At 37.6% G+C, this 25,555-nt stretch overlaps 1 protein-coding gene across 6 annotated transcripts in view; it reads right to left on the bottom strand.

Moving 5' to 3' along the window:
* The window catches only part of fra (neogenin protein frazzled), a 535,028-nt gene that overhangs the window by 188,794 nt on the left and 320,679 nt on the right, over window positions 1–25,555 (bottom strand). For all 6 annotated transcript variants that reach the window (XM_090412604.1, XM_090412608.1, XM_090412609.1 and 3 more), the window contains exon 15: window positions 15,561–15,656. In XM_090412604.1, the coding sequence (XP_090268730.1) occupies window positions 15,561–15,656 (96 nt within the window). The remainder of the gene's footprint in view (window positions 1–15,560; window positions 15,657–25,555) is intronic.

The raw sequence follows: 25,555 nt of genomic DNA, 5'->3' as shown, positions 1-25,555 counted from the left end.
CTGATGCAAATACCCGAGCAAGTGTCAGTCAGATGTCTTTTTGCCACGGGAGGTAACCAAAGCCAAAAGCCACAGAGTGATCTTCAAGTCCGTATGCTGAAACCTCTTGTCTGAGCTTTTCGAGTACCAAAAAATTGCAGTCCAAAGCCCACCAATATCCTGACGAGAAGCCCCCTGAAGCAAGACTCTCCAGACGGAAGCTTAAAGCCCGAGATGAAAGGAAAAGCATAGGGACTTTATTGCAGGACCTTTGGATGAGTGTGCAACACAGAGCCTCTGTAAGTTTGTCCCATCTTTTGTTGTACATTCCTTTTGTAATCTAGGAGATACATTATAGATGGACTGATAAGAAATAGTAATAAGTATCTATAAGAGAGTCCTCTGATTTGTTATTTATTGGAATTTAATTTGTGAGATAACTTGGCATAGCTAGTTAACCTCTTTGTGAGTAAATTAGTTTCAGTAATTTGATTTAATAAGCAGAGAAGTAATTGAGTAATTATATTGTATAGTCATTTAGTATTAAAAAGGGAAAGTTTGTTTCTTTATGCTAAAATTCTAACAGATAGGTAGAGGGAGTAACCTCCCTATCGTTTAATTAATGTACTTTGTTATTAATGTAAATAAATGTGTTTTAATTATATGTCAATAGAGTGCCGCCTGATCTTTTATTTTACAATGCACTGTTCCTAAATAAATTGGATCTGTGAGTGGGAAACAACTAAGGCATTAAAAGTGAAATTTAAGTACTTAAGAACCAAGACTGTTTATGTAAACTTTATTGAAGGAATATATGATAGAGAGAGAGAGAGCTCTACCAGACGTATTACTAAGTCTTATGCCGATATAGAAATACTGGTGGCGCAGTCTTAACAAATAAATTTTCCAGTGTTCATAGGCATACGACTAGTAAAATACGGAAGGTGGAGCGCAGTACTAATAAAGAATAAAGAAGATATTACAATAACGCATTGGACTTCATTCGTTACATTAGACCTTTATTCGTTACAACAGTGTTCATATATACTTTTAGCGATTAGTTTAGTAGTTACTTGGCAGTAAGGAATGATGGTGGATGCAGCTGCAATCACAAATGTCGTGTCACCAAGTCCTCTGCCATTTAAGAACTCTATTATACGCAACATAATAAAGGACTTTGTGGCATGCAGTGCTTGCAGCATGTATGCTTCCCAGGAGTTGGATATGTGGTGGGTGAGAGAAGGGGGAGTGTGCACAAAATGCAGACAGTGGGAGGAAATCAATGAATTACCATATTTGCCGGCATATAAAACGCACCGGACAATAAGATGTACCCCCTGTTTTGTACACATTTTTTAGGAAAAAAACTTTATCACTGAATATTATAATGAATTTACAGTATATCAAATATAAAGTAATAAATAGTTCTTATCATTTTCTCAGTTGGGGATGGCCCGAAATGCCTCTCTGCAGCCCTGTTTCCATGTTCTTTAGCATACACAATCACATGTAGCTTGTATGCAATATTGTAGCAATGCCGACGTTTTTCAGCCATAATTTGCCAAGAAATTTAGACAAATTTATCACCATTCACAACAACTGCGTCAACAAATGGAAAGTTGAAATGAACAGGAACACGGCTGTGATTATCAATGGCAGTGCATGCGCATCCACTGAACTCTATGTAACTGGAATGCTCTCACACACTGCAAGGAAGCAAGAAAAATTTACAGAAATGAAAGCAATAAAAAACTGAGTATTGGCGTATAAGATGCAACCTGTTTTTCAGACCTATTTTCAAAGAAAAAAGTGCATCTTATATGCCAGCAAATACGGTAGATATTTCAATAACTGACTTAGTTGTTTCAGGGATGGGAAATGAATGTCGGAAGATCAGTAGTGTGATAGGAGAGAATGACGAGCGAAATATGAAGGAGAAAATAAGAGTCGCGAGTGTGGAAGATTAGTGTGGAAGATGGTTTTGATTGGGTAAATGAATGGCGAGTAAGCGTGACTAACTTGCAGAGAGGGATAGATGAGCTGAAAGAGGAGGTGGAATGTCTTGTGAACGAGATGAGAAGTATGAAAGATGAGATTAGGAGAATGGAACAGATGTATGGAAGGCGAATCAAAGTAGGAGTGAGAGAAAGTTTTGGGAATGATAGAAGAGGAGAGAATAGAAGCAGCAGGAGAGAGGAAATGAGAGAAAGAGATTTGGGAATGATAGAAGTGGAGAGTATAGAAACAGTAGAAGAGAGGGAATGATAGAAAGGTATGGGAATGATAGAAGAAGGGAGAATTGGAACAGTAGAAGAGAGAGAATGAGAGACAATTATGGGAATGATAGAATAGGAGAGAATATGATACGTGGAAGAGAGGGAATGAGAGAGAGAGAGAGATGGGAATGATAGAAGAGGAGAGAATAGGAACAGTGGAAGAGAGGGAATGAGAGAGAGAGAGAGAGAGTGTTATGGGAATGATAGAGGAGGAGAGAATGGAAACAATAGGAGAGAGGGAATGAGAAGAATGCGAGGAAGCACTGGAACCAGAGATAGAGTGATGTCAGGAAGGCAGGTAAGTAGGGAAAGTGTTAGAGAAAAGAGAGTGAGGGATGCATGGGAGCAATCGATGAATAGGTGGTAAGAGGTGTAATGTATGGGGACTCGATCCGTGGTGTACAAGATAGGATGCATGAGGAGTGTTTGCCTGGAGGAATGATAGAAAGTGTGGCTATGGCAATTAAGAGGTGTGAAGGGGTGGATGAGATGATTGTGATGGTAGGAACAAATTACTTAAGAGGTAATGTAAATTGGGCAGCAAGAGATATGAGATTCTTGCTTGAGGTATTATGAAAGACAGAGAGCAAAGATAGTGTGCGTGTTGTCTAGGTATGATAGTGATGAGCTGAGCAGAAGAGCAGTAATATTGAATATCATAATAGCCAGAATGTATCAGAAGATAGGATTGGAATATGTTGATGCTTGGAGGGTGTTTGAGAACAGAGAGGAATTGTATGCGAGAGACCACTTGCATTTGAATGAGGAAGGACGTAGGCATCTGGAGAGATTGCTGTTCTGAACAAGTCAGTATGTAAATGCAGGAAAACTAGAATGCCCAAGGTGGATGGTAGTAGGGGGTGGCCTCTTGTGGCAAAGGGTACTTGGGAGAAGGGGGATGACATCAGGTAATGCTGAGCCCAGTGGAGTCTACAGGGGATAATGTTGGGTATAGCAATAGTATCATTTTCATGCTTTCTACTAATGCCAGGAGTATCCAGAATAAAGGAGAGGAATTGGTGCTGCTGATAGCATCAGCCTGGCTAAAGATTATTGGGATCACTGCGATGTGGTTGATAGAAGAAGATATAATAACAGGAATAGAAGTAGCAGGGTACAGCATTTTTCGGCAGGATAGGAAGTGAAAGCGTGGTGGAGTACTGCTTATGATAAGTGATGACTTATGTCCTCTAAGAGTGAAGGCTTTGGAAGGCAGTGACACTAATGATTTTGAAAGCATATGTGTGAGGTAGAAATAGGCAAGATGGATATTTAGTGGGATGTTGCTACAAACCAAGGAGCACAGAGGGTGGGGACCACAAGATGTTTAGGCAGTTGAGCTTGGCAAGTGCAAGAAGAATGATTGTTATAGGAGATTTTAACTACAGCAGTATAAATTGGGGAGTGGAAGATGCATGTAACAATAAGGGAATGGAATTTCTAGAATTCTTGAGGGAGAAATGTCTTGGGCAACATGTAGTAGAGGGAACAAGAGATTCAAGAGTTTAAGATTGGGTTATAGCATCAGAAGAGTTGATAATAACTGAGATGACATCTCTCCCACCAGTTGGAGAAAGTGATCATGTGGTTTTGACTTGGAAGCTGAATAAACATGCAGGAGTTTCAAAGAGATGGGAACATATGTGGAATTATAAGGCAGGTGATTATAATTACACATCAACTTGTGGAAGTTTCATGGAGGGAGGAATTGGAAGGCCAGGATATCATTAGCTTGGAAAATTGTGAAGGATTTGTTAGCAGCAATGGTAAGTTGTATACCACAAGTGAACAAGAGGACACAATTTGGAGTAAAGTGGATGACAAACAATATTAAACAGAAGCTACATGTGAAAAAGAGGCTATGGAAGAGATATAAGGAGACAAGTGAAGAGCAGATGCATGAAGAATATAAGACACAGGCTAGAAGAGTGACCAGTACTGTAAGGAAGGCGAAACTGGAATATGAGAATAGATTGCCATAAGATCCAAAGAAAATCCTAGGGAATTTTTTACCTATGTGGCCAGCATCAGGAGAAATGATTGTGGAAGAATTACATTCTGGGATAAAAATGGGAATAGAGTGACTGATGCAGAGGACATAGTGGAATTGTTCAATGAACACTTTATTGGTGTATTTCATCCTGGAGGAGTAAATCTTAATACTAGAGGGATAGAGCAAGTTCGAGGTTTAGCGGTGCAGGAGGAGAGTGTGTTCCACATACTGAGTACTCTGGATGTTAGTAAAGCTGTGGGACAGGATGGTATTTCACCACGAGTTTTGGGAGAATGTGCTAAGGAACTGACAGTGCTCTTGACCTGGCTTTTCAATTAAAGTATCACTACGAGAAAGGTGCCTAGAGAATGAAAGGAAGGTAAGATAGTGGCACTGCATAATGATGGTAGCAGACTGGAAGTGTCTAATTATAGGTCAGTTTGTGTGTCATCAGTAGTTAGTAAGATCTTGGAGAAAGCAGTGAGGGACCATATACAACATTGGACAGATGAGGGTGACATATGAGAGACAACATGGATTTGTGAAAGGGTGCTCTTGTTTTAGTAATATGCTAGCCATTTATGATAAAGTTACAAGAGCATTAAATGAGGGAAAGGCATATACTGCCATTTTCCTACACTTAGCAAAGGCATTTGACAGGGTGCTACATGAAAAGCTGATATTCAAGTTGCAGCACATAGGTATGGATGTCAGATTGGTAAACTGGATTCAGGATTGGCTGTCCGATAGGTATCAGTGAGTTGTGTATGGTGGAGCAATATCAAAGAGGCAGAAGGTTACAAGTGGGGTTCCACAGGGCTCAGTACCGGGACCTATATTATTTAACCTTTATATCAATGACATTGTCCATGGATTGAAAGGGGATATTCAGTTGTTTGCAGATGATGCGAAGCTGGGAAGGGTTATTAGTAAGCGTGCAGATGTGGTAGTCCTGCAGGAGGTTTTGAATAAGCTAGAGATATGGGCAAATGAATGGGGGTCTCAGTTTAATGCAGCAAAATGTAAGGTCTTTGAGGTTTGGGACACATTGATGGGATGCTGCATACTCTATTGGAGGATCAATACTGGAGGAAGTAGTGGAGACAAGAGATCTGGGGTTGATAATTGATAGAAACCTGAAATTCAGGATACATATTGCAAAGGTGGTGAAGGCAACACAGAGGATTGCTGCAATAATGAGAAGGACACTGACCTGCAGAGATAAAACTGGTAATTAATTTACGGAATTAACAACGCATATAAAGTAAATTAATTAAAGATAACTTTAATGAATCACTTCTATATTTCGACAATGTCACATTGTCATCTTCAGGAACATAAAGATATGGTATGTGCACTAAAGGAACTAACAAAGCAAATGAGGAAGAAATTAAGACACTAATTTTGTTCCTAAAGTCCTAAAGTTCTCATAATGAAGGTCTCCCAAATTTGGGGCAGTTTCATGCACCCAAATTTGTTGAGGTTAGGAAAGTTTTTTAGAGCTGCTGAAGATTCTTTGAATAATCTTTCGTATTTAAACTTGCTGCGATGGATTATTTTTGTCTTCTTCCAACGAATTTTATGGTGGGTATCTAAGGCATGGTCTGCCAGCCCAGAGCGGCTGTACTGGTGAAACCGGATGTAGTCTTGGTGTTCTGAAATCCTGATATTTGTTGTTCTGCCTGTTTGGCCAAAGTAGGACAATTTGCAGCTGCAAGGGACCTGGTATACACCAGGTAGGTGTATACCAGGGATATGCAGAAATAAAAGACTTATCATTCCATTGTATAAGACCCTAATCAGCCCACACTTAGACTACTGTTCTCAGATTTGGTCCTTAGGATTTCAAAGGGATAAATTAACTGTGGAAAGGATACAAAGGCAGATAACAAAGACAATTTCAGGACTGTACAATGTTAGTTATGAGGATCGGCTGAGGGAATGTGGACTTGCAGAGTTTGGTGGATAGAAGAAGGAGAGGTGATATGATTGAGAATTTTAAACTGTTGAGAGGTGGTTACAGGGTTGACACTGGGGAGTTCTTTCATTTGGTTGAACAGCAGGAGGAAGTGATGACAAGGAGTGATGACTTCCATCCCTGGAAGTTACAAAAGGAAACTGTGAGAAAGAGGGTGAGGAGTGGTTTCTTTGTGTGGATGGTGGTTGAATCATGGAATGTAGTGCCTGATAGAGTGAGAAAGGTCAATAAGTTTATTGAGTGGTATAATAGACTTTGTGTTTCCTAGGAGGGACCTCCCATGATGAGTTTTGATAGACTTGTGTTTCCTGGGAAGGACCTCCTGCAATGAGTCTTTTGATTCCTTGGAGGCCTAAATAATAATAATAATGACATTTTTAGCTGGGATGATCATATAACAGAATGCAAATTATGGATTCTTTTTGGGAAGGCTCTTCATCTGTATGGTCTTCTGTAATATATATAAAGAAGGGTGCCACATGAGACCCATTGTGCTCTACTGACTCTCCTAAAAAAATAGTGGCTAAATTCCTTTTCTTGTTATTAAGTGCACATATCAATTTAGATCATTTATCAAGAATTCTACATATTCTGTAAAAATCAAGGATATTTTCATACAAGCTTCTAACATTTTAGTTAGCCTTGACACCATTTCACTTAACCCTTAACACTGGCTTGGCTAACACTATTTGACAACAGTGTTAGCCAATCTTAAGGAACAGTGAATTTGACTGTATGTGAAGATAATCACTATTCATTATACAATCAAGATATCTTAGCTGAATAAAGATCTATAAACAGATTGAAGATACAACCAAGAGTCCTCTGTCCCCATCCTTCACTAATTATTATTTACACCATCTAGAATATATTGTGTTTTCAATCATTCATCCTCAATTCTCTTTCTAGGTAAGCTATGTACATGACATATTTGCCATTTGGCCTTGTTCTGAAAATGAGTTATGATAAAAAGTGCACTATAAATTCAACAGCTTCCATGTTAACTGGCTTTGGATTCAGCTCAGTATAAATCTCCTACCTCCCCAAGTTCAAAAAAATTGTGCAAGGCCAGAGATATGATGAGACTGCTAAATGAAATTTGATATTATTATTATTATTTATGTCATCTCCATGGAGTCCAGAGACTCATTGTGGGAGATGCAAATCAACCATCATACACACAAATACTATCATACCTCTCCTTGAATCCAATCCAATAGATTGCCAATTATGGCAATCTATTCCACTCACTCACTCACCACTCTCCATGCAAAAAATCTGGTCTGCACACCCCTACTAACCACAATCTTACACAACTTCCATTGATGGCCACTAGTTCTCTAACTATTTGTCATATATATATATATATATATATATATATATTGAAAAATTTCACTTGCTTCAGTTTTATAAAACCCCTTTAATATCTTTAAAGTTTCTCTTATGTCTCTCTATCTTTTCCGCCTATCAACTAAACTTTGTAACTCACAAACTTTCAACTAATCCTTGTAAGGAGTATTTCACAGTCTTGTCAGCATCTTGGTCACTCATCTCTGAATCTTTTTAACCGTATATCTTCATAGCCATATAAAGAGGGATAATAACTTCCTTATCTTTACTTATTAGTGTGCTTTTCAACATCCAAGTAATTTGTTGAGCTATTTTACCAACTTTTGCAATATGCGCTCTGATCTTTAAATTTTTGTCCACCATTATTCTCAGTACATAGCCCTTGACAAACATTATCCTTTTTCCACAATGCCAATTTATTTAAATAATCTTGTAGAATATCTACATTACCTTTATCAACTATTGCTCCCCCCCCCCCAGTTTTGCAGCAAATCTTCCGTATGGCATTGATATACAAATTAAAGAGTAGTGGCCCTAGTACTGAACCCTAAGGTACTCCACTAGTCACCATCATTCTCCTAGACTCCACTCCAACATATACTACTCTCTGGTATCTATCAATCAGCCATCTCCCATCCATAGTACTAGTCTCAAATCCATTCCCATCCTCTTCGGTTTGTGTAATAGTTTTCCAATTAATATATATCAGGAGTGCTTGTTAAAGTAGTGGAAAAGTTGGTGAAAGCTAAAATACAAGAGTAGGTGGGTAGGGATGTGACACTCTATAGTGGGAAGCATGCCTTGGCAAAGTCAAGCAGTATCGTAGCCATTACCATTATCCAATTCTGTGGTCACTTTATTATAAAATGTGAATAAGTTTCTAAAATAGGACCTATCCTTTACAAAGCCATGCTGTCCGCTATAGAGTGTCTCATCCCTACCCACCTACTGTTGTATTTTACTTTTCATCAACTTTTCCAATACTTTAACAAGCACTCCAGATATATTAATTGGTCTGTAGTTTGCTACTGTCTTGGAACCATCTTTATGCAATGGAACTATCTTACCCTCTTTCTTAACCTTGGAACCCTGCCAAAGCTGAGACTTAATTTGAGAACTTTGTCAGAGGCAATACCAATTCTCTTGCACACGCATATATTACATGAGCTGATATGCCATCCAATCCCACTGCTGTGTCCCCATTCATATTTTTTAATATGCTGAACACCTCTTGTTCATCTCCCTCAATGCTGATATGCACTCTGTAACATCAGCAACTGTAAAATCACCAACTCGAAGATATACCTTTGCAAAATGATCTCAGCAACTCAACTATTTCTTTTGTTTCAGTCACCTTCCTACCAGGAGCACTGTTTAAAGTTATTCTAGCATAGTCATTTTTCCTGTTACTTGCCACATAACAAAAAAACTCTTTTTGATTTACTTCGGCCTGTCTAGCTAATTCTCTCTTATAGTCCGATTTGACCTTCCTTAACATACTAGTCACTTTGTGCTGCTCATGATTATGCTGATCACTTTTTCCTTTATATTTCCTCCACAATATTATAATTATTTGTCACCTCCAGAGAGTCCAAAGACTCATTGGGGAGGACATCTAGTCTACAACTCTGCTTCCACCATTCACAATCCACCAACTGACCGCAACTATACCAACATCATCTACTGCCGACCAAACCACCACTGGTACTTCCACAGACAATCACAAACTCCATACCCATGGTGGGATTAGAGCCTGCGGCCTCTTGACCGGAGAGCAGGCACACTAACCACTCGGCAAGTCAGGCTGGCAACACACACACACACACACACGTATATATATATATATATATATATATATATATATTTTTTTTTTTTCAGCTCTTGCTTTATATCCCTACTCATCCACATAATTCCAACTTGGTTTATTCTCCTGACCTTGGATATGCAATCTGATACTGCTTCTCTCAAGCAATCTCTGACCACTTGCCATGCTGCTCTACTGACATTCTTTCCTTGTAGCTTCTCAAGCCATGGCACTGTTCCAAGAGGACTCATGAGTCTCTCAAAATCACCAGCCTCGTAGTTGAATATAAAACCCCTTCTTGACAGAGAACTCCACGCATTTAGCAACTTTCCACAACTAGACCGCATGGTCACTCTCCCCAGTTGGAGGCAAAGTGTCTGCCTTGGTTATTGATAGATCTCCTGATGCTACTATCAGATGTAACACCCTGAAATCCATGAAATGTCACCATAACTATGGGGACATTTCAATCGATGTCCACGTAGTAAACGTCTCTCATAATAATTGCTCGACCTATACTCATTGTGCTGATTTGGCAATACATGGCATCTACATATTCTTGTGGACCTAGAGGTCTACAGCAGCACCCATCAACGTATTTTGTCCTACTTGCCTCTATCTCAAACCAGACAGCCTCAAATGAACCATCTCCCTCCATTCCAAAAAAGCACTTCGTATATATAACCGTGCCAGTCGGGCATTACTCCGCGAGCAAATCGCCTCTACACGTGCTACCCTCGCAGTGACGAATGCCGTCATTGGCTTCTTACATTCGGAGCTCTCCACCGTTCTTAACCCTGAACTTTGGTCGATTTTCTCTGGCATTTCGGAAAATTCCGCACAGAGAGAATTCCAAAAAATAAAAAATAAACACATCAAGAAATATAGCAACCTTGTGAAAAACAAACCACAACCACAAATTCAACCGCTCCGGACAGTAAAAAACCTCTCTTCCAAAAGGCTCAACGACGATGCCATCAGCGCCCTTTGCCTCGGCCGTAATTTTGCCGTCGCTCCGAAGGAAGTGCCGGTGCTTGACGTAATGGTGAACATCAAACGGGGAATCAGTCACTTACCGTCAGAGATAGCTAACAACATCAGACTTGACGTAGCCAACATCCTCGCGCATTCTTCGCTGCCAAAAAGTAATTTATCATATGCCCAACGTACAGCTCTCCTGAAACTATGTAAAGAAAAAAGTATCATCATCACCAGAGCGGATAAGGGTAATGCCACAGTCGTTCTTAATACCAGTGAATACAATCGTAAAATGAACATTATCATCCGCGATCGCGCTACCTACATCCCGCTAGAACACGACCCCACAAAAACACAAGCTAAGAAACTAAAAATCTTACTCAAAAAAGTATCTTCCTGGCCCCCTGACGTCACGAAAAAACTTAAACCTTTCCGCTCCTGTCCCCCCTGAATATACGGTTTACCAAAAATCCACAAACCCAATTCCCCACTCAGGCCTATAGTAGATGCCACCAATGCACCTTGCTACAGACTATCTAAACAGCTGGCCAACTCTCTGATCCCCCTCACTGGAAGGTCCCCTTCCTATATAAAAAACTCGACCCACTTTAAAACCCTCACAGAAAATTTAACCTTGAATAAGACAGACATATTGTTAAGCTTTGATATCTCCTCTTTGTTTACCAATATTCCCTTAATTGGCACCTTATCTCTCTTAGAAAACGTTTTTCCCTCTGACATCTTAGATCTCTTTTCCTTTGCCATTAACTCTGGGTATTTCTCTTGGAACAACAAAATCTACAAGCAGATAGAGGGAACTGCCATGGGTTCCCCCCTCTCACCCCCCCCTGCCAATTTCTATATGGAAGATTTCGAAAAACGAGCCATAGACTCAGCCCCACTCAAACCTTCTATCTGGCTAAGATATGTAGATGATGTGTTCTCTATTTGGCCTCATGGTCCAGACACGTTAGACTCCTTCCTCAGTCATCTCAATAGTCTACATCCAAGAATCCAGTTCACTATGGAAAAGGAAAAGAACAATTGTTTACCCTTCCTAGACACCTTAGTCACACGCCTGCCTAATGATACACTTACCTTCACCGTATACAGAAAACCCACACACATAGGCAGATACATTCACAAACTCTCCCACCACCACCCCTCTCAACAATATGGCATTATTAAAACCCTTACCAAGAGAGCCCACAGTCTTTGTTCCAGTGGAACCGCCCTCACTACTGAGCTTAACCACATACACAGCACTTTCCTCTCCAATGGCTACAGCGATCACAGTATCAAAAAAAAAAATAATCAACTCCTCCTCCATTCCCCGTCCTTCTCGTCAACAAGATCTTAAAAATGCCATCACCATACCCTACATCCATGGCACATCCGAAAAAATAGCCAAGATACTAAAAAAGTACAACCTACACACAGCATATAAGCCCCACCGCAAACTTGCTACCCTTATCCATTCTATGAAAGATCAGCTCCCTCCTCTCTCTCTGCCTGGAGTTTACAAAGTACCCTGTTCCTGTAAGCTGGCGTACTTTGGACAGACAGGCAGATCAGCATCCATCCGTCTAGAGGAACACAAGTCGTACATCTTCAAACACAACTATGGCCATTCAGGCTTGGCTGACCATGTTTTGGACACCACCCACAGGGTATCATGGAAGAAAACCACCATGCTCCACCACAGCAAATTCAAGAAAGAGAGACTTTTCTTAGAAGCGGCAGCAGCTCTCAAAAACCAACCAAATCTCAATAAATACGGTTGCATTAAGCTTCCGAAGATTTGGGAAACACTCATCACCAGAGTTCCCACCTTACATTCCAGGCCACCTACTACTGCCCTTAGAGGGCGCTCTACCTAGATAGGACTTTAGCGTCACCCACGTGGTTGGGCTTAGTATTGTTTGTTATTTGTGTATATGTTACATTAATTGTTTTTGTAATCCCCGTAGATGTCCTAGTGACTAGGACGAAATATAGGAAGCATTAAATTCTATTTTAACTCTTTTTGAGTGTTGTAAAAAATCCATTAAGCCTCCAACATGACATCTCCCTCAGACCTAATATCCTCTTTAACTTCTACTTTTGTTGGTTGTAATTCTGTAGCTACCATCAGCAACAACCCACCTCCTGTCTTCTTCCTTCTATCTTCCCTGAAAATACAACACTCTTTACATTCTATCCCTGTAACTATATCATTTTCAATCAACCAGGTCTCACTGATGCCTATAATTTTTGGACAAGTTGAGCTTACCAATTCCAAAAACTCCTCACCCTTATTCCTGATACTTCTTGTATTTGTGCATGCATTTCAATGTCCCTCCCTTTGTACCCATAGTTACCCTTGTGTAATGTCATTACCAACCCGTTTAAATTTGATACCTGTGAAATCCTGCACTACTATACCCATGCTCATTTATCACAGGGGTAGCCAGACACATGCTTGATTTCATCCTCCCTAATATCTCCAGCTTCCCTCATTTTGCACTACCATACTCCAACACTTTCTCCAAACATCACTCCAAAACCATTCAAATGTAGTCTGTCAGGCATATATAAGTCTTTTCAACCATCAAACTGTTGAAATTATAAACAATAAACTGAAATTGAAACAATAAACTGTATACAATTCCCCCATGCACAATCTTCTCACTGACTCATTGATAATAATGGCCCTTCTTCTCAGTTCTGTCCTAGTTCCACGAGTGAAGAAGAGGACACAATTTGGAGTAAACTGGATGACAAATAATATTAAACAGGAACTACATGCAAAAAAGAGGGTATGGAAGAGATATAAGGAGACAGGTGAAGAGAAGATGCATGAAGAATATAAGACACAGGCTAGAAGAGTGACTATTATGGTAAGGAAGGCGAAACTGGAATATGAGAAAAGATTGACCCTTAGATCCAAGGAAAATTCTAGGGAATATTTTAGCTATGTGTCCAATAGGAGGAGAAATGACTGTGGAAGAATGACATTGTGGGATAAAAACAGGAACAGAGTGACTGATGCAGAGGACATAGTGGAATTGTTCAATGAACACTTTATTGGAGTATTTCATCCTGGAGGAGTCAATTTGAATTTTAGAGGGATAGAGCAGGTTCGAGTTTTAGAGGTGTAGAAGGAGAGTGTTAGTAAAACTATGGGACTGGATGGTATTTCACCACGAGTTTTGAGAGAATGTGCTAAGGAACTGACAGTGCCGTTGACCTGGCGTTTCAATGAAAGTCTGGCAACAGGAAAGATACCCAAGGAATGGAAGGAAGGTAAGATAGTGCCACTGCATAAGGATGGTAGCAGACTGGAAGTGTCTAATTATAGGATAGTTTGTGTGTCATCAGTAGTTAGTAAGATCTTGGAGAAAGTAGTGAGGGACCGCATACAGCATTGGGCAGATGAGGGTAATGTTATCTGTGAGAGTCAACATGGATTTGTGAAAGGGCACTCTTGTTTTAGCAATATGATAGCCTTTTATGATAAAGTTACAAGAGCATTAAATGAGGGAAAGACATATACTGCCATTTTCCTAGACTTAGCAAAGGCATTTGACAGGGTGCCACATGATAAGCTGATATTCAAGTTGCAGCATATGGGTCTGGATGTCAGATTGGTCAACTGGATTCAGGATTGGCTGTCTGATAGGTATCAGAGAGTTGTGAATGGTGGAGCAATATCAAAGAGGCAGAAGGTTACAAGTGGGGTTCCACAGGGCTCAGTACCGGGACCTATATTATTTAACCTTTATATTAATGACATTGTCCATGGATTGCAAGGGGATATTCGATTGTTTGCAGATGATGCGAAGATGGGAAGGGTTATTAGTAATAGTGGAGATGTGGTAGCCATGCAAGAGGATTTGAATAAGCTAGATAGATGGGCAAATGAATGGGGTGTCAGTTTAATGCAGCAAAATGTAAGGTCTTGAGGTTTGGGACCCTGCATACTCTATGGGAGGAGTTAAACTGGAGGAAGTAGGAGAGACAAGAGATCTGGGTTTGATGATCGATAGAAACCTGAAATTTACTGGACATATTGCAAAGGTAATGAAGGTAACGCAGAGGACTGCTGCAATAATGAGAAGGACACTGACCTACAGAGATAAAATAGTTATCATTCCATTGTATAGGACTCTGAGCAGACCACATTTAGATTACTGTTCTCAGATCTGGTCCCTAGGATTTGAAGGGGATAAATTAACTGTGGAAAGGGTACAAAGGCGGATAACAAAGATGGTGCCAAGACTGTACATTGTTAGTTATGAGGATCGGCTGAGGGAATGTGGTCTGCAGAGTTTGATGGATAGAAGAAGGAGAGGTGATATGATTGAGACTTTTAAACTGTTGAGAAGTGGTTACAGGGTTGACACTGGGGAGTTCTTTTGCTTGGTTGAACAGCAAACTGTGGAAAGGAAACTGTGAGAAAGAGAGTGAGGAGTGGTTTCTTTGCATGGAGGGTGGATGAACCATGGAATGCATTGCCTGATGGAGTGGTGAGAACGAGAACGGTCAATGCATTCAAGGAGCGGTATGATAGACTTTGTGTTTCCTAGGAGGGACCTCCCTCGATGAGTCTTGATAGACTTTGTGTTTCTTAGGAAGGACCTCCCACGATGAGTCTTTTGACTCCATGGAGGCCTGAATAATAATAATAATCATACAGAGGCATCAGACTCACAATTATTACTTTCTTGCACTTCATTTTTGCTTCCACTAACAACTATTTCATATCTTCTCTCACTGCATATTTTTCGCTTTTCAAATCATTTGTGCCAGCCGATACAATCAAGTTGTTCACTCCATTATTCTGGATACTTACATCATTACTAACATCCTCTATTTTTGACCCTGGAAAGCATGCTTTCTTCACTTTCTCATTAAGTACACCCCTTAATACTGAATCCCCATACAATACTATCTCTTTATGGATACTTGGAAACCAGATCGTGATAAATGTTTCCAAAAATAGAAAAATCAGAAAAGTATACTGCAGAAGAAAGAACTTATTCTGAATAAGACAAAATTCCAAAGCATGTAGGTATAAAATTTATTCTTTACAATCACATCAGTCAGATAATTTTTGAACAACCCACCTGAAATCGTGTCCTGTTGACATATGTTACATACACACACACACACACACACCTGTACATGCACCTTATACATAATGATATAAACCATACTCACTTGTTTCAATAAGCGTTTTCACAGTTTCATATATTGGTCTCCCATCACCAACTTGGTTAAATGCTCTTAGGCTGATAACATATTCAGAAGAAGACTCTGAAATATAAAATAATAACTATGCTAATTTTTCAAAAAATATACATGTTTAACTGAAAAAAAATTTCAAAATTTAAAATATTGTGCTGTAATATTGAGTTACATTGTCATTTTCTCTCTTTACAAGGCCTCGATAAGACCTCAGTTGGACTATTGTGCAAAGGTCTGGTGCTCCTGATTTCCATTGTGGTTCTGATGCTGTGGGGAGAAAGTGCAAAGGAGTGTTAAAAATGATATCTCGGTTATGGAAAACTGATTATGAAGACAAATGGAGAATTTGTAGACTGCAAACACTAGCAAACAGAAGGAGGAGTGATATGATTGAGATGTACAAACTTCTGAAAGGGTCATATAGGATTTCAGTTGATAGAATTTTTCATTTTATGGAGGGTGAAATAGGACAAGAGGGCATCCTTGGAAGCTGAAAATGAATTCTGCTAAGAAGGGGGTGTGAGCTAGATTTTTCTCTCATAAGGGAATCAACATGGTTTATATTTTATCCAATAACTATGTTTTATGTCCTCAAATATTGTATATACCAGGGATGGGCAAGTTCTTCAGTAATAAGAGCCACATATAATACTTTTCATACTTTTTTGAATATTTAAGAGCTGCAGAAAATATTACTTTAAAATTGTATTTATAAATAATAAAAAATACAACTATATAGTAGTCCTACTCACCAAAGAAAAATATGTTTAATCTCTACTCGTTGAAGTAGGCTTTGATTGAGTTTTCATTTGTGCAGTTAATAGTTTAAAATCTGGCTGGTAGGATGTCAAAGCTGTTCTAAGAAGCTTAGTGAGGTGGCTGTTAGTGAGGATAGCAAGATGTTTTGACTTGACAAATTTCGTTGCAGAGAAGAGTGATTCACAGCAGTAAGTTGTCCCAAAAACAGAGAGTATTTGGAAGCCAGTTTTCTGAAGATTGGGATACTTTGCTTCTGGAATTTGTTTCCAAAAGTCAGTTACAGATGAGCTTTTATGTACTAGCTTCAAACCCACATCTTCCTGCAGCACAATAAACTCTGTCTATATTGAGCAATATCTGAAGTAAAAGGTGCAACAACAGGACATCCATTGTTGATGACATCAATCACAAAAGGATTCACAAGAAATTCAAAACATGGCTTTAACTTTTTTAGTTTCTCAAATCTATTCTCAATATCATTAAAAGTTTTTCTAAGTTTCCTTCTTATTGTTTCAGTTTACTGTGTTTAATTTCAGCATCAGAAAAAGCAGTTATTCTTAATTTAAGGTTGGAAAGTGCTCGAATTTCTTTGTTGCCAGATCTCTTTGAAAAAAGCTTTATTTTATTCTGAAAACTGATTGGGCATGTTTTGTAATAACTTTGTTCCTTCCTTGAAGTGCCAGATTTAAATATTGGAAGTGTTGCATTACATTTGTAAAGAACATCAGATTTGTACCCATCCATGATCTTCTAGTTGTGGGCATTTCTTTTTCTTTTCTTTTCTTTCATGAAAGCTATGATTGGTTCAAAAAGAGCAATAAACTTATTCAAAAGATTGGTAGTTGATAGCCATCTTACAATACAGTAGAATGAAAGGTCACGGCTTTTCTTCAAGCTCCAGCTCCTCAATAAAATTTCTAAATTCACAGTGTGTTTTTACACTTGCCCGAATGAAATTCACAATTTCTAAAATTAAATAATAAAGTAACACATAAAATCAGTGATATCTTTAATTAGTAAAAAGGCAGATATTTCGTACTAAAATGAATAGTACATCTTCAGTGTCTGTAACAGTAATAGGAATGGAATACAGGCAAAACGTTCGGTGGATCACCTATTAAAATACAATTGTTACCGTGTGCTAGGAAATAATAGAAATAACAAATTTAATCTATTAAGATAAATGGTTTTTTACATAAGATAAAAGTCTACCAGATCTTTGAGAGAGACATACGGTCATTTCTATTTAAATTCAGTCGGTGTAAGATAGTTTCACAACTTTCTTTGAACAAGCATTCATATTTGAATCTGCATCTATGGAGGAGAATTGCTTTAACCCATTGGACACTATGAGTAGAGTCAATACTGTGCTGCACCAGACCAGACTTCAGAGGTTTGTTATAATCAATATAATATTGATGTTCTTTTATTCTTTTTTCCAAAGAATGGCCAGTTTGTCCAAAATAAGAGACACCGCATTCGCAAGGTATTTGTTAAACGCCAGCCAAAGATAGAGAAGACAGTTTATCCTTTGGAAGATAATAAAGAAGAAATTTTGTTGATAGTAATATATGTTGGAATCAATTGATACTTTTTTAGAATTCTACTAGGTTCCAAGATTCCTGGAATGTATGGAATAGGAGCTCTGCGGACTGTTGAAGAAACTGTAGGAGTTGGAACATAAGAGTAACAGTAATAGGAATGGAATACAGGCAAAAAATTTGGTGGATCACCTATTAAAATACAGTTGTTATCAGTGTGGTTTTTACGTGTTACTTTATTATTTAATTACTATGCCACAGATTCCACTAAAAATTAATTTCTAAAATGCAATTTATGACATTGTTGAACTTGAAGTGTTTGCTTACTAAATTATTATTATTTGACACCTTCAGGGAGTCCAAAGACTCATCGAGGGAGGATACCTGCTCTACAACTCTGTCTCCACCACTCAGTCCACCAACTGACCACAACTACACCAACACCATCTACCCCCAACCACCACCACTAGTATTTCCACAGACAATCACAAACATCCATGCCCACGGTAGGATTCGAACCTGCAGCCTTTAGGCTGGAGAGCGGATATGCTAACCACTCAGCCAGCCAGGCTGACATGCTCAAGGTGAATAAAGAGACATTCAGGATAGTTGATATCATGTGCTAATTGCCAAACTAGGCCAATATTTTGACCTACCATAGCTGGTGCTCCATCTGTTGCAATGTTAAGAAGTTTATGCAGTGTAGCTGAGCATTTAATAAAGCTTTGTTAAGTGCATTTTTGATGTCAATACCTGTTGTGGTTTCCTTTAAGCTTATCAAGTCTAAGAATTCTTCTTTTACATTTCCTTTGTTTGTAACATAGCAAACAAATATAACCGAGGGATATCTTGAATGTCTGTAGATTCATCCAATGCTAAGCTGAAAGCAACACAGCTTTTCAGATCACTCCACAATGAACACACGATTGTAGAACTAATTTCAGAAATACATCTCTCAGCAGTGTGGCAGGAGATAGGAATTTGTTCTATTGTCTGTTTAAGTTTTGAGCTCAATCGCAATCACATCACTAATATTCTTTTTTACAAATTCTTCATGACTGTAAGGTAGTTTACTTCAAGCAATAGTCAAGCTATAACCAAACTAGCTTCAGTAGCTAAATCACTCTTTTCTTAAAAGAAAATAGGCTATTTTGTTCAGTGACTAAATTATATTTCAATTGTTTTATCTTGTTTTTTTGTAGTTCTGATTCAGGAGGAAATTCAGATGCAAACTTTTTATGAACACATTCATGGTGGTGATTTAAATTACTGGCTTTAAAGTGGCTGATGGTTGTATGACAGATAAGACACAGAGCCTTTCACCCTTAACAGTAAAAGCACAATCGTTCTTCCATTATTGGTTAAACACTCTCTTTTCTTGTTTGTATTTCCATTTTATATTCCTCTGTTGCTCAGTCATTTTAAACAAGGGTTTTATAACTTTCACTAAAATCAATCTTCCCTTCTTCTTCAACCTTTTGGTTCTGTCCACTGCTGGACCTTTGTCCCCCATGGTTTTCCAGACACTTGGTTTTTCTGCCTCTCCCATCCATCTCACTCCTGCAATTTGTTCCAGTTCATCCCTCCACCTTCTTCTTGGTCTTCCTCTTTGTCTTGCTCCATCCATTGGTCTCCACTCTGTTGTTTTTCTAGTCCATCTCCCATCACTGCATCTGGCAATATGGCCAGCCCATCTCCACTTAGCCTGTTTAATGTATTTTACAATGTCCATGACACCTGTTTGAGATCTTATCCAGGTATTTGTCTTCCTATCTGTTAATGTTACTCTTAATTTTTAGCGTACTTCTCTCCATGCGATGTTTTCAACTTTTTGTTTAGGGCTTCTATTAAAGTGTATGTTTCTCCTCCGTATGTTAGGATTTGAAGTATGCACTGGTCGAAAGCTTTCCTTTTTAGACTCATAGGGATGTCACTTCTGAATATGTCTCTCATTTTTCCATAAGCCATCCATCCAAGGTGAATTCTTTGTTCAATTTCTTTTCTTTAGCAATCCTCAAAGGATAACAATTGGCCCAAATATACAAGTGAAGTAACTTGTTCTATTTCATAGTTTTCAACTTTAACAGTTCTATGGTTTATGTATTTATTCATCATTATTTTTGTTTTTTTCTCTATTTATTTTTAATCCAATTACTCTGGAGGCTTAATTTAGCTGATTTAGCCTTTCTTCCAGATCTACAAGATTATCTGCTATTAGGACAACATCATCTACAAATTTCAGATGATGCAGCCTTTCTCCATTTATGTTTATTCCTTTTGTTTCCCAATCACGACTTCTTCTAGTGCAGCTGTAAATGTATTAATTGATAAATCTGAGTTTCTTGTAGAAAAAATATTTGGGAGATATGGTGCCTTGCTGGATGCCTTTTTGTATTGGAAACTTTTCACTGTTTTTATATAATTTAATTACAGAAGTTATTGTAAATATGTTTTAGTGTTTCAATATATGGTTTCTCAGTTCCCTGGGTTTCAAGTGCTTTTAGTGTTGCAGATGTTTTAAGTGAATCAAATGCTTTCTGATTATTGCATCTCTATTTTTTATAAGTTCACTATTTTTTCCTCTTACAGCAGCTATTTCCTTTGTTCCAACTGATTAATGTTTGTCTTAGGACCTTCATATTACTATTGTTTCTTTAATTTTCCTAGTATTATACAATCTAATTTCATGTTTCATCCTTTTACGTATAGTTTTACAAATTTCCGCATATTCTATTTTATTGGTGTCAATCAAATCTCTTTTTATATCTCTTCTTTTCTTCATTTGGTGTCTTAGTTTTTCCTCTCTTTGGTGCCTTTTTATACCTCCTATTTCTAGTGCACAATTCAAGATAGATTTTGTTAAGATTTCATTAGCATCATCGATGGTAGTAACTGTATTTAACTTTTTAGTTCATTTTTGAGTGATTCTCTATAACAGCTTTTATTGTGGTAGAGGTTTTGTAGATTCACTAAATTGGCCTTTTTTCTTATGAGCTTATTCCATTCCCATTTTTTGCTGATCCATACTTTTGCCCTTACTAGTCTATGATCACTTCTGGTATTGAATCTATTAAGCACTTCAGTATTATTTATTATATATCTTCTGTTGGAGAGGATGAAGTCTATTTCATTGTAAGTTTGTCCATTTGAGCTTCTCCAAGTCTATTTTCGGTTGATTTTCTTCTTGAAAAAGCGGTTCATAATAAAGAGGTTATTTTCTTCTGCGAATTCAATAAGTCTTTCTTACCAATGGAGTTCAGATGGTCATCTCTGCTTCCAATCTAGGCATTAAAGTCACCCATTATAATTATGTAGAATTCTTTAGAATTATTTAATGTGGATTCTAATGTTTCATAGAAATCATCTACCTCTTCATCTGGATGGTCTGTAGTTGGAGCGTATATTTGTATAATTTTCAGTTGGTATCTTTTATTTATGAAGAGACTTAGTTCAGTTATTCTTGATGTTATTTTATTAACAAACAGGACATTGTCCTTGATTGTTTTATTTATTAGGAATCCTACATCACCAGTTGAGTTTCTGTCACATTCACAGTGGTAGAGCAGATGTCCATCTTTTAATCGCATGAGAGTTTCTTCTTTCCTTATCTCTGAAAGGCCCACAACATTCCATTTTATATAGCCCAATTCCTTCATCAGTTCATCCAATCTATCATCATCCCATAGAGTTCTGCAGTTTTATGTTCCTACTAATATCCTTCTATCATTGTGCACTGTAGGTGGTTTCATTGTAGCTAGTAGAGACTATAGCATATTTTTCGACCTAGACCCTCTGCCTAAGTCCAGGACGAGTCACTTTTTTATGCTGGCAACAGACGAGACAGTATGTAATTTTCCTACTTGATTCATCATTTGCATTGATCATTAAATCAATCTTAAGTATTTATTAATCAGAAAAGTACTTATCTACACTACACTACACATGTTCCACTACCACCAGAAGCACGTAACTTGTGTGTACTGCATGAAGAGTGATGATGCAGAGTCCAGGCAACAGAGGCGGTGGGTAATGCAGCGATCATAGTAGTCACTTTTGGAACTAATTTTGGCTGGAGCGACACAGGCCATCAAATGTCAAAACACTTTTTGCCAACCAAATACAATAATAAAATCCACGTTAACAACCCTTTTGACCGGTACCATTTAAAAGCTAAAAATTTAAAATTTCAAAATATCTGTTTTTTTTACTTATCTTTAAAGCATTTATGAAATAAAAAATTCTAATATTGGTACATGCTATACTACTATAGATTATTAATATGAAAATTGTAACATTTTAAGTTGGAAAAATAGCAATGAAAACCAATATTGTCTGGGAAGCCGCACAGCGTAGCTTTGGGAGCTGCATGGGCTCGCGAGCCACAGTTTGCCCACCTAGGGTATATACATATTTGTGCTTTTGCAAACAAACAACACTCTTCCCAGATAAACACTACTGATTAAGAAGATAGATAGCCCAGTGATTCAAGAGTTGGACAAAATTTCAGCATTTTGAATGCTGTAAAAAAACCTTTAAAGATGCTTAGAATGAAGTTGTCAAATCCAATCTGAAGGTTTGAAAGAAACTTTGCCCATAGTTAAGGAAAGTCTTTCAACGTTTTGAATCTTCTTTTTAAAATTCAACAATGCCCGTGGCTAAGAAAGCAACTCAAATGACACTAGAAATCTCTACTAAGGATGAAAATAAATTACTCAACTTGCATAAAAGAATCCCACAATTGAAATAACTTACTGAAATAGCATAAGGACCTATGAAATTAAAGAACCTAATCTTCTCCAAAAACTTTGGATAATCAGGGTTCACAACTAGAGGCTAAAGACTTCACATTAATTGTCTAAGTATCACATCATGCAAAGCACACATTCTTTCAGGTGTGTATAATGCTATGCATCATGGGAGGGATCACTAATCAGACCAGACTGGACTTTTATTGAGGACCTGTTAAAACTGTGCATGTGTGTGGTAGGGGTACCTTTGAAAAAACTGTGTGATTTACAAGGTTGCTCTAAATCTGAGTGACTTTAAAGGATTACTTCTAAGCTTATCACTCCAGGACAGGAAACTCAGTAGCGGATTCATTCCACTACAGATCTGCTCTACTCTACTCCTCAGAAAGTGAGCAAGCCAAAAGACAAATATTATTAAATTGAGGAAAATGCAGGGGTTACCTCTCCAAAAAACTCTGAGTGATCTATGTCACTCTAAATGTCAGAGTGATCCAAAAAGATCACTACTAAACTCATCACTCTCATCAGTAGCTACACTCAGTAACAGACAAAATCTGACACCAAGCAGAATCACTCTTCTCCCCAGCAAGCAAGCTGAAAGATAAACCTTATACAAATGTTATCAGTGGGAGACAGACCCAGAACAGACAACAAGGTTGAATTAATGCAGAAATCATATATTTGTCATATACAAGTAGAAAAAAAGTGTATCCACTTATTATTAAAGTTATCTGGATTAGAGAAAGATTTAGAAAGTTTTTTTTTTCATTGGCTGCAAATTAAATTAAACTTGCCAAGAATTATATACTTGCTTTATCCTTTATCCAAGTGTAAGCAAACAAACACAGTTCGCATGTGAAGTATCTACCCAGACCAGTTTAAACTTTTATTAAGTCCCATCAGTGGAAGTTAGACCCAGAAGAGATATGAAGGTTAAAGTAATGCAGAAGTCATATATTTCCCATACACAAGTAGTGAAAAAGTGTTTCACTTATAGCTAAGTGAAAAATCTTTCAACAATTAGCTCTAATTCACAGTATATTAATAATAAGACGTTACACCTTTTTATTACTTATGTGCTTACACTTGGATAAAGAATGAACAAGTATATAATTTCTTGGCAAGTTTAATTTAAACTGAAATCAAGTGAAAAAACTTTATATATCTGAAACCTAATCCAGAGAATTTCAATAATCAGGTGATACACCTTTTTTGCTACTTGAACATCGGAAATATATGACTTCTGCATTAATTCAACCTTCGTATCTCTTCTGGCTCACACTGATGTCGATCCTAAGTTTCTTACTGTTCTCTCCCTGCTCTCCTGGAGCATTTCTCTCTCTCTCTCTCTCTCTCTCTCTCTCTCTCTCGGGCACGGTTAAGTTTATTATTTCCTTTATTTAAATAAATTATAATACCGGAATTAACTCAGGTAAAATATTATTTATTAGTATAGTTTGTATCTGAGTATCATAGGCATCTTCAGTACAAGGTTGAACATGATAATTCCAAAAAGCGCCACCTAAGTAGCTAATGCAAGATAACTAAAAAAGGTCATTAAATTTCCTAACTTATTAAAAAAAAACTTACATAAAATAAAATATAAATAAATAATTAATTAAATAATATATATTGTTCAATACATTGAACAATATATATACAATTAAAAAAAGTTAGTAAAGATTAGCTGATTTAAAAAGTACTGTCTTCCACAAAGGGGATAGACATAGACCATTGGATCTCTTTAAGTTGGGAGAACAAAGTAAAGTTTCACGTTTCTTTATAAAGCCGTTCCATTAGGAACCAACTTTTGTGAAGGACTCTTGTCTTGTTCCAATGAACTCTAAGTCTAGTGTTTTGGTGGCATGCTCTGCAAGTCCACACTGTTCATATTCAAGGTGTTGAATATAAGACTTGTGTTCTTCTAGCCAAATAAAATATTCAATAACTTGAACCTGGATAGTCTGGATTTGCAGAGCATGCCATCAACACTAGATATAGAGTTCATTGGAACAAGACAAGAGTCCTTCACAAAAGTCAGTTCCTCATGGAACGGCTTAAAGAAACATGTGAAACTTTACTTCACTCTCCAAACTTAAAAACACATCCGATGGTCTACATCTATCCTCTTTGTGGAAGATAGGAAAGATTAGCTGATTTAAAAAGTATTAACTTTTTTTAATTGTATATAATATATATATATTATTTCATTAATTATTTATTTATTTTTTATTTTATGTAAGTTTTTTTTAATAAGTTAGGAAATTTAATGATCTCTTTTAGTTATCCTGCATTAGCTACTTAGGTGGTGCCTTTTGGAATTGTCAGTTATTGTTTAGCCCTGTACTAAAGATCCCTGTGATACCCAGGCGAAAATTATACCAATAAATAATATTTTACGAGTTAATTCCGGTATTATAATTTATTTAAATATGCCTACTCAATGTATTTCCTTTATTATTATTTTTTTGTTGCAGTTGTGAGGCCACAGAATGGGTACCTCTTAGGGTATCTTGCAGTCCTTTTTCAGGCACTTTAAGTACAGAATTCCCTCCTTTTTACTTGCAAGCACTTGTCTATCAGTGCACGATTTCTTGTTGCAAGTACTATTAAGCAGAGGATTTTAACTCTTGCTAGTGGTGAATCACAAAAACTCACCACAGGATCTTATCGGAACAAAGAGCTTTTTTTTAAATGCAGAGAATAATTTTAAAAAAATCAGTTCTTTACCTCCAAGGGTAAATCCTTGAGTTTTGAAGTCACTGAGTTCACAAAGTGAAAGAAGTCATTAGAGTATAAAAAGAAACAGTAGATACAGAGAATATATATGCTTTTACATTCTTTGGCGGTGGTCAATACCAGGTCACCATAAATGACACAACTTCCAGGGATGAGCTACTAGGTTTCAAAATAAAAAATC

Source organism: Typopeltis vanoorti, chromosome 23, assembly GCF_054136105.1.
Source record: "Typopeltis vanoorti isolate ZY-2024b chromosome 23, IOZ_Tvanoo_1.0, whole genome shotgun sequence".
NCBI lineage: Eukaryota > Metazoa > Arthropoda > Arachnida > Uropygi > Thelyphonidae > Typopeltis > Typopeltis vanoorti.
The sequence above is the reverse complement of the archived record's forward strand: the minus strand, read 5'-3'. Positions and strand labels throughout refer to the sequence as shown.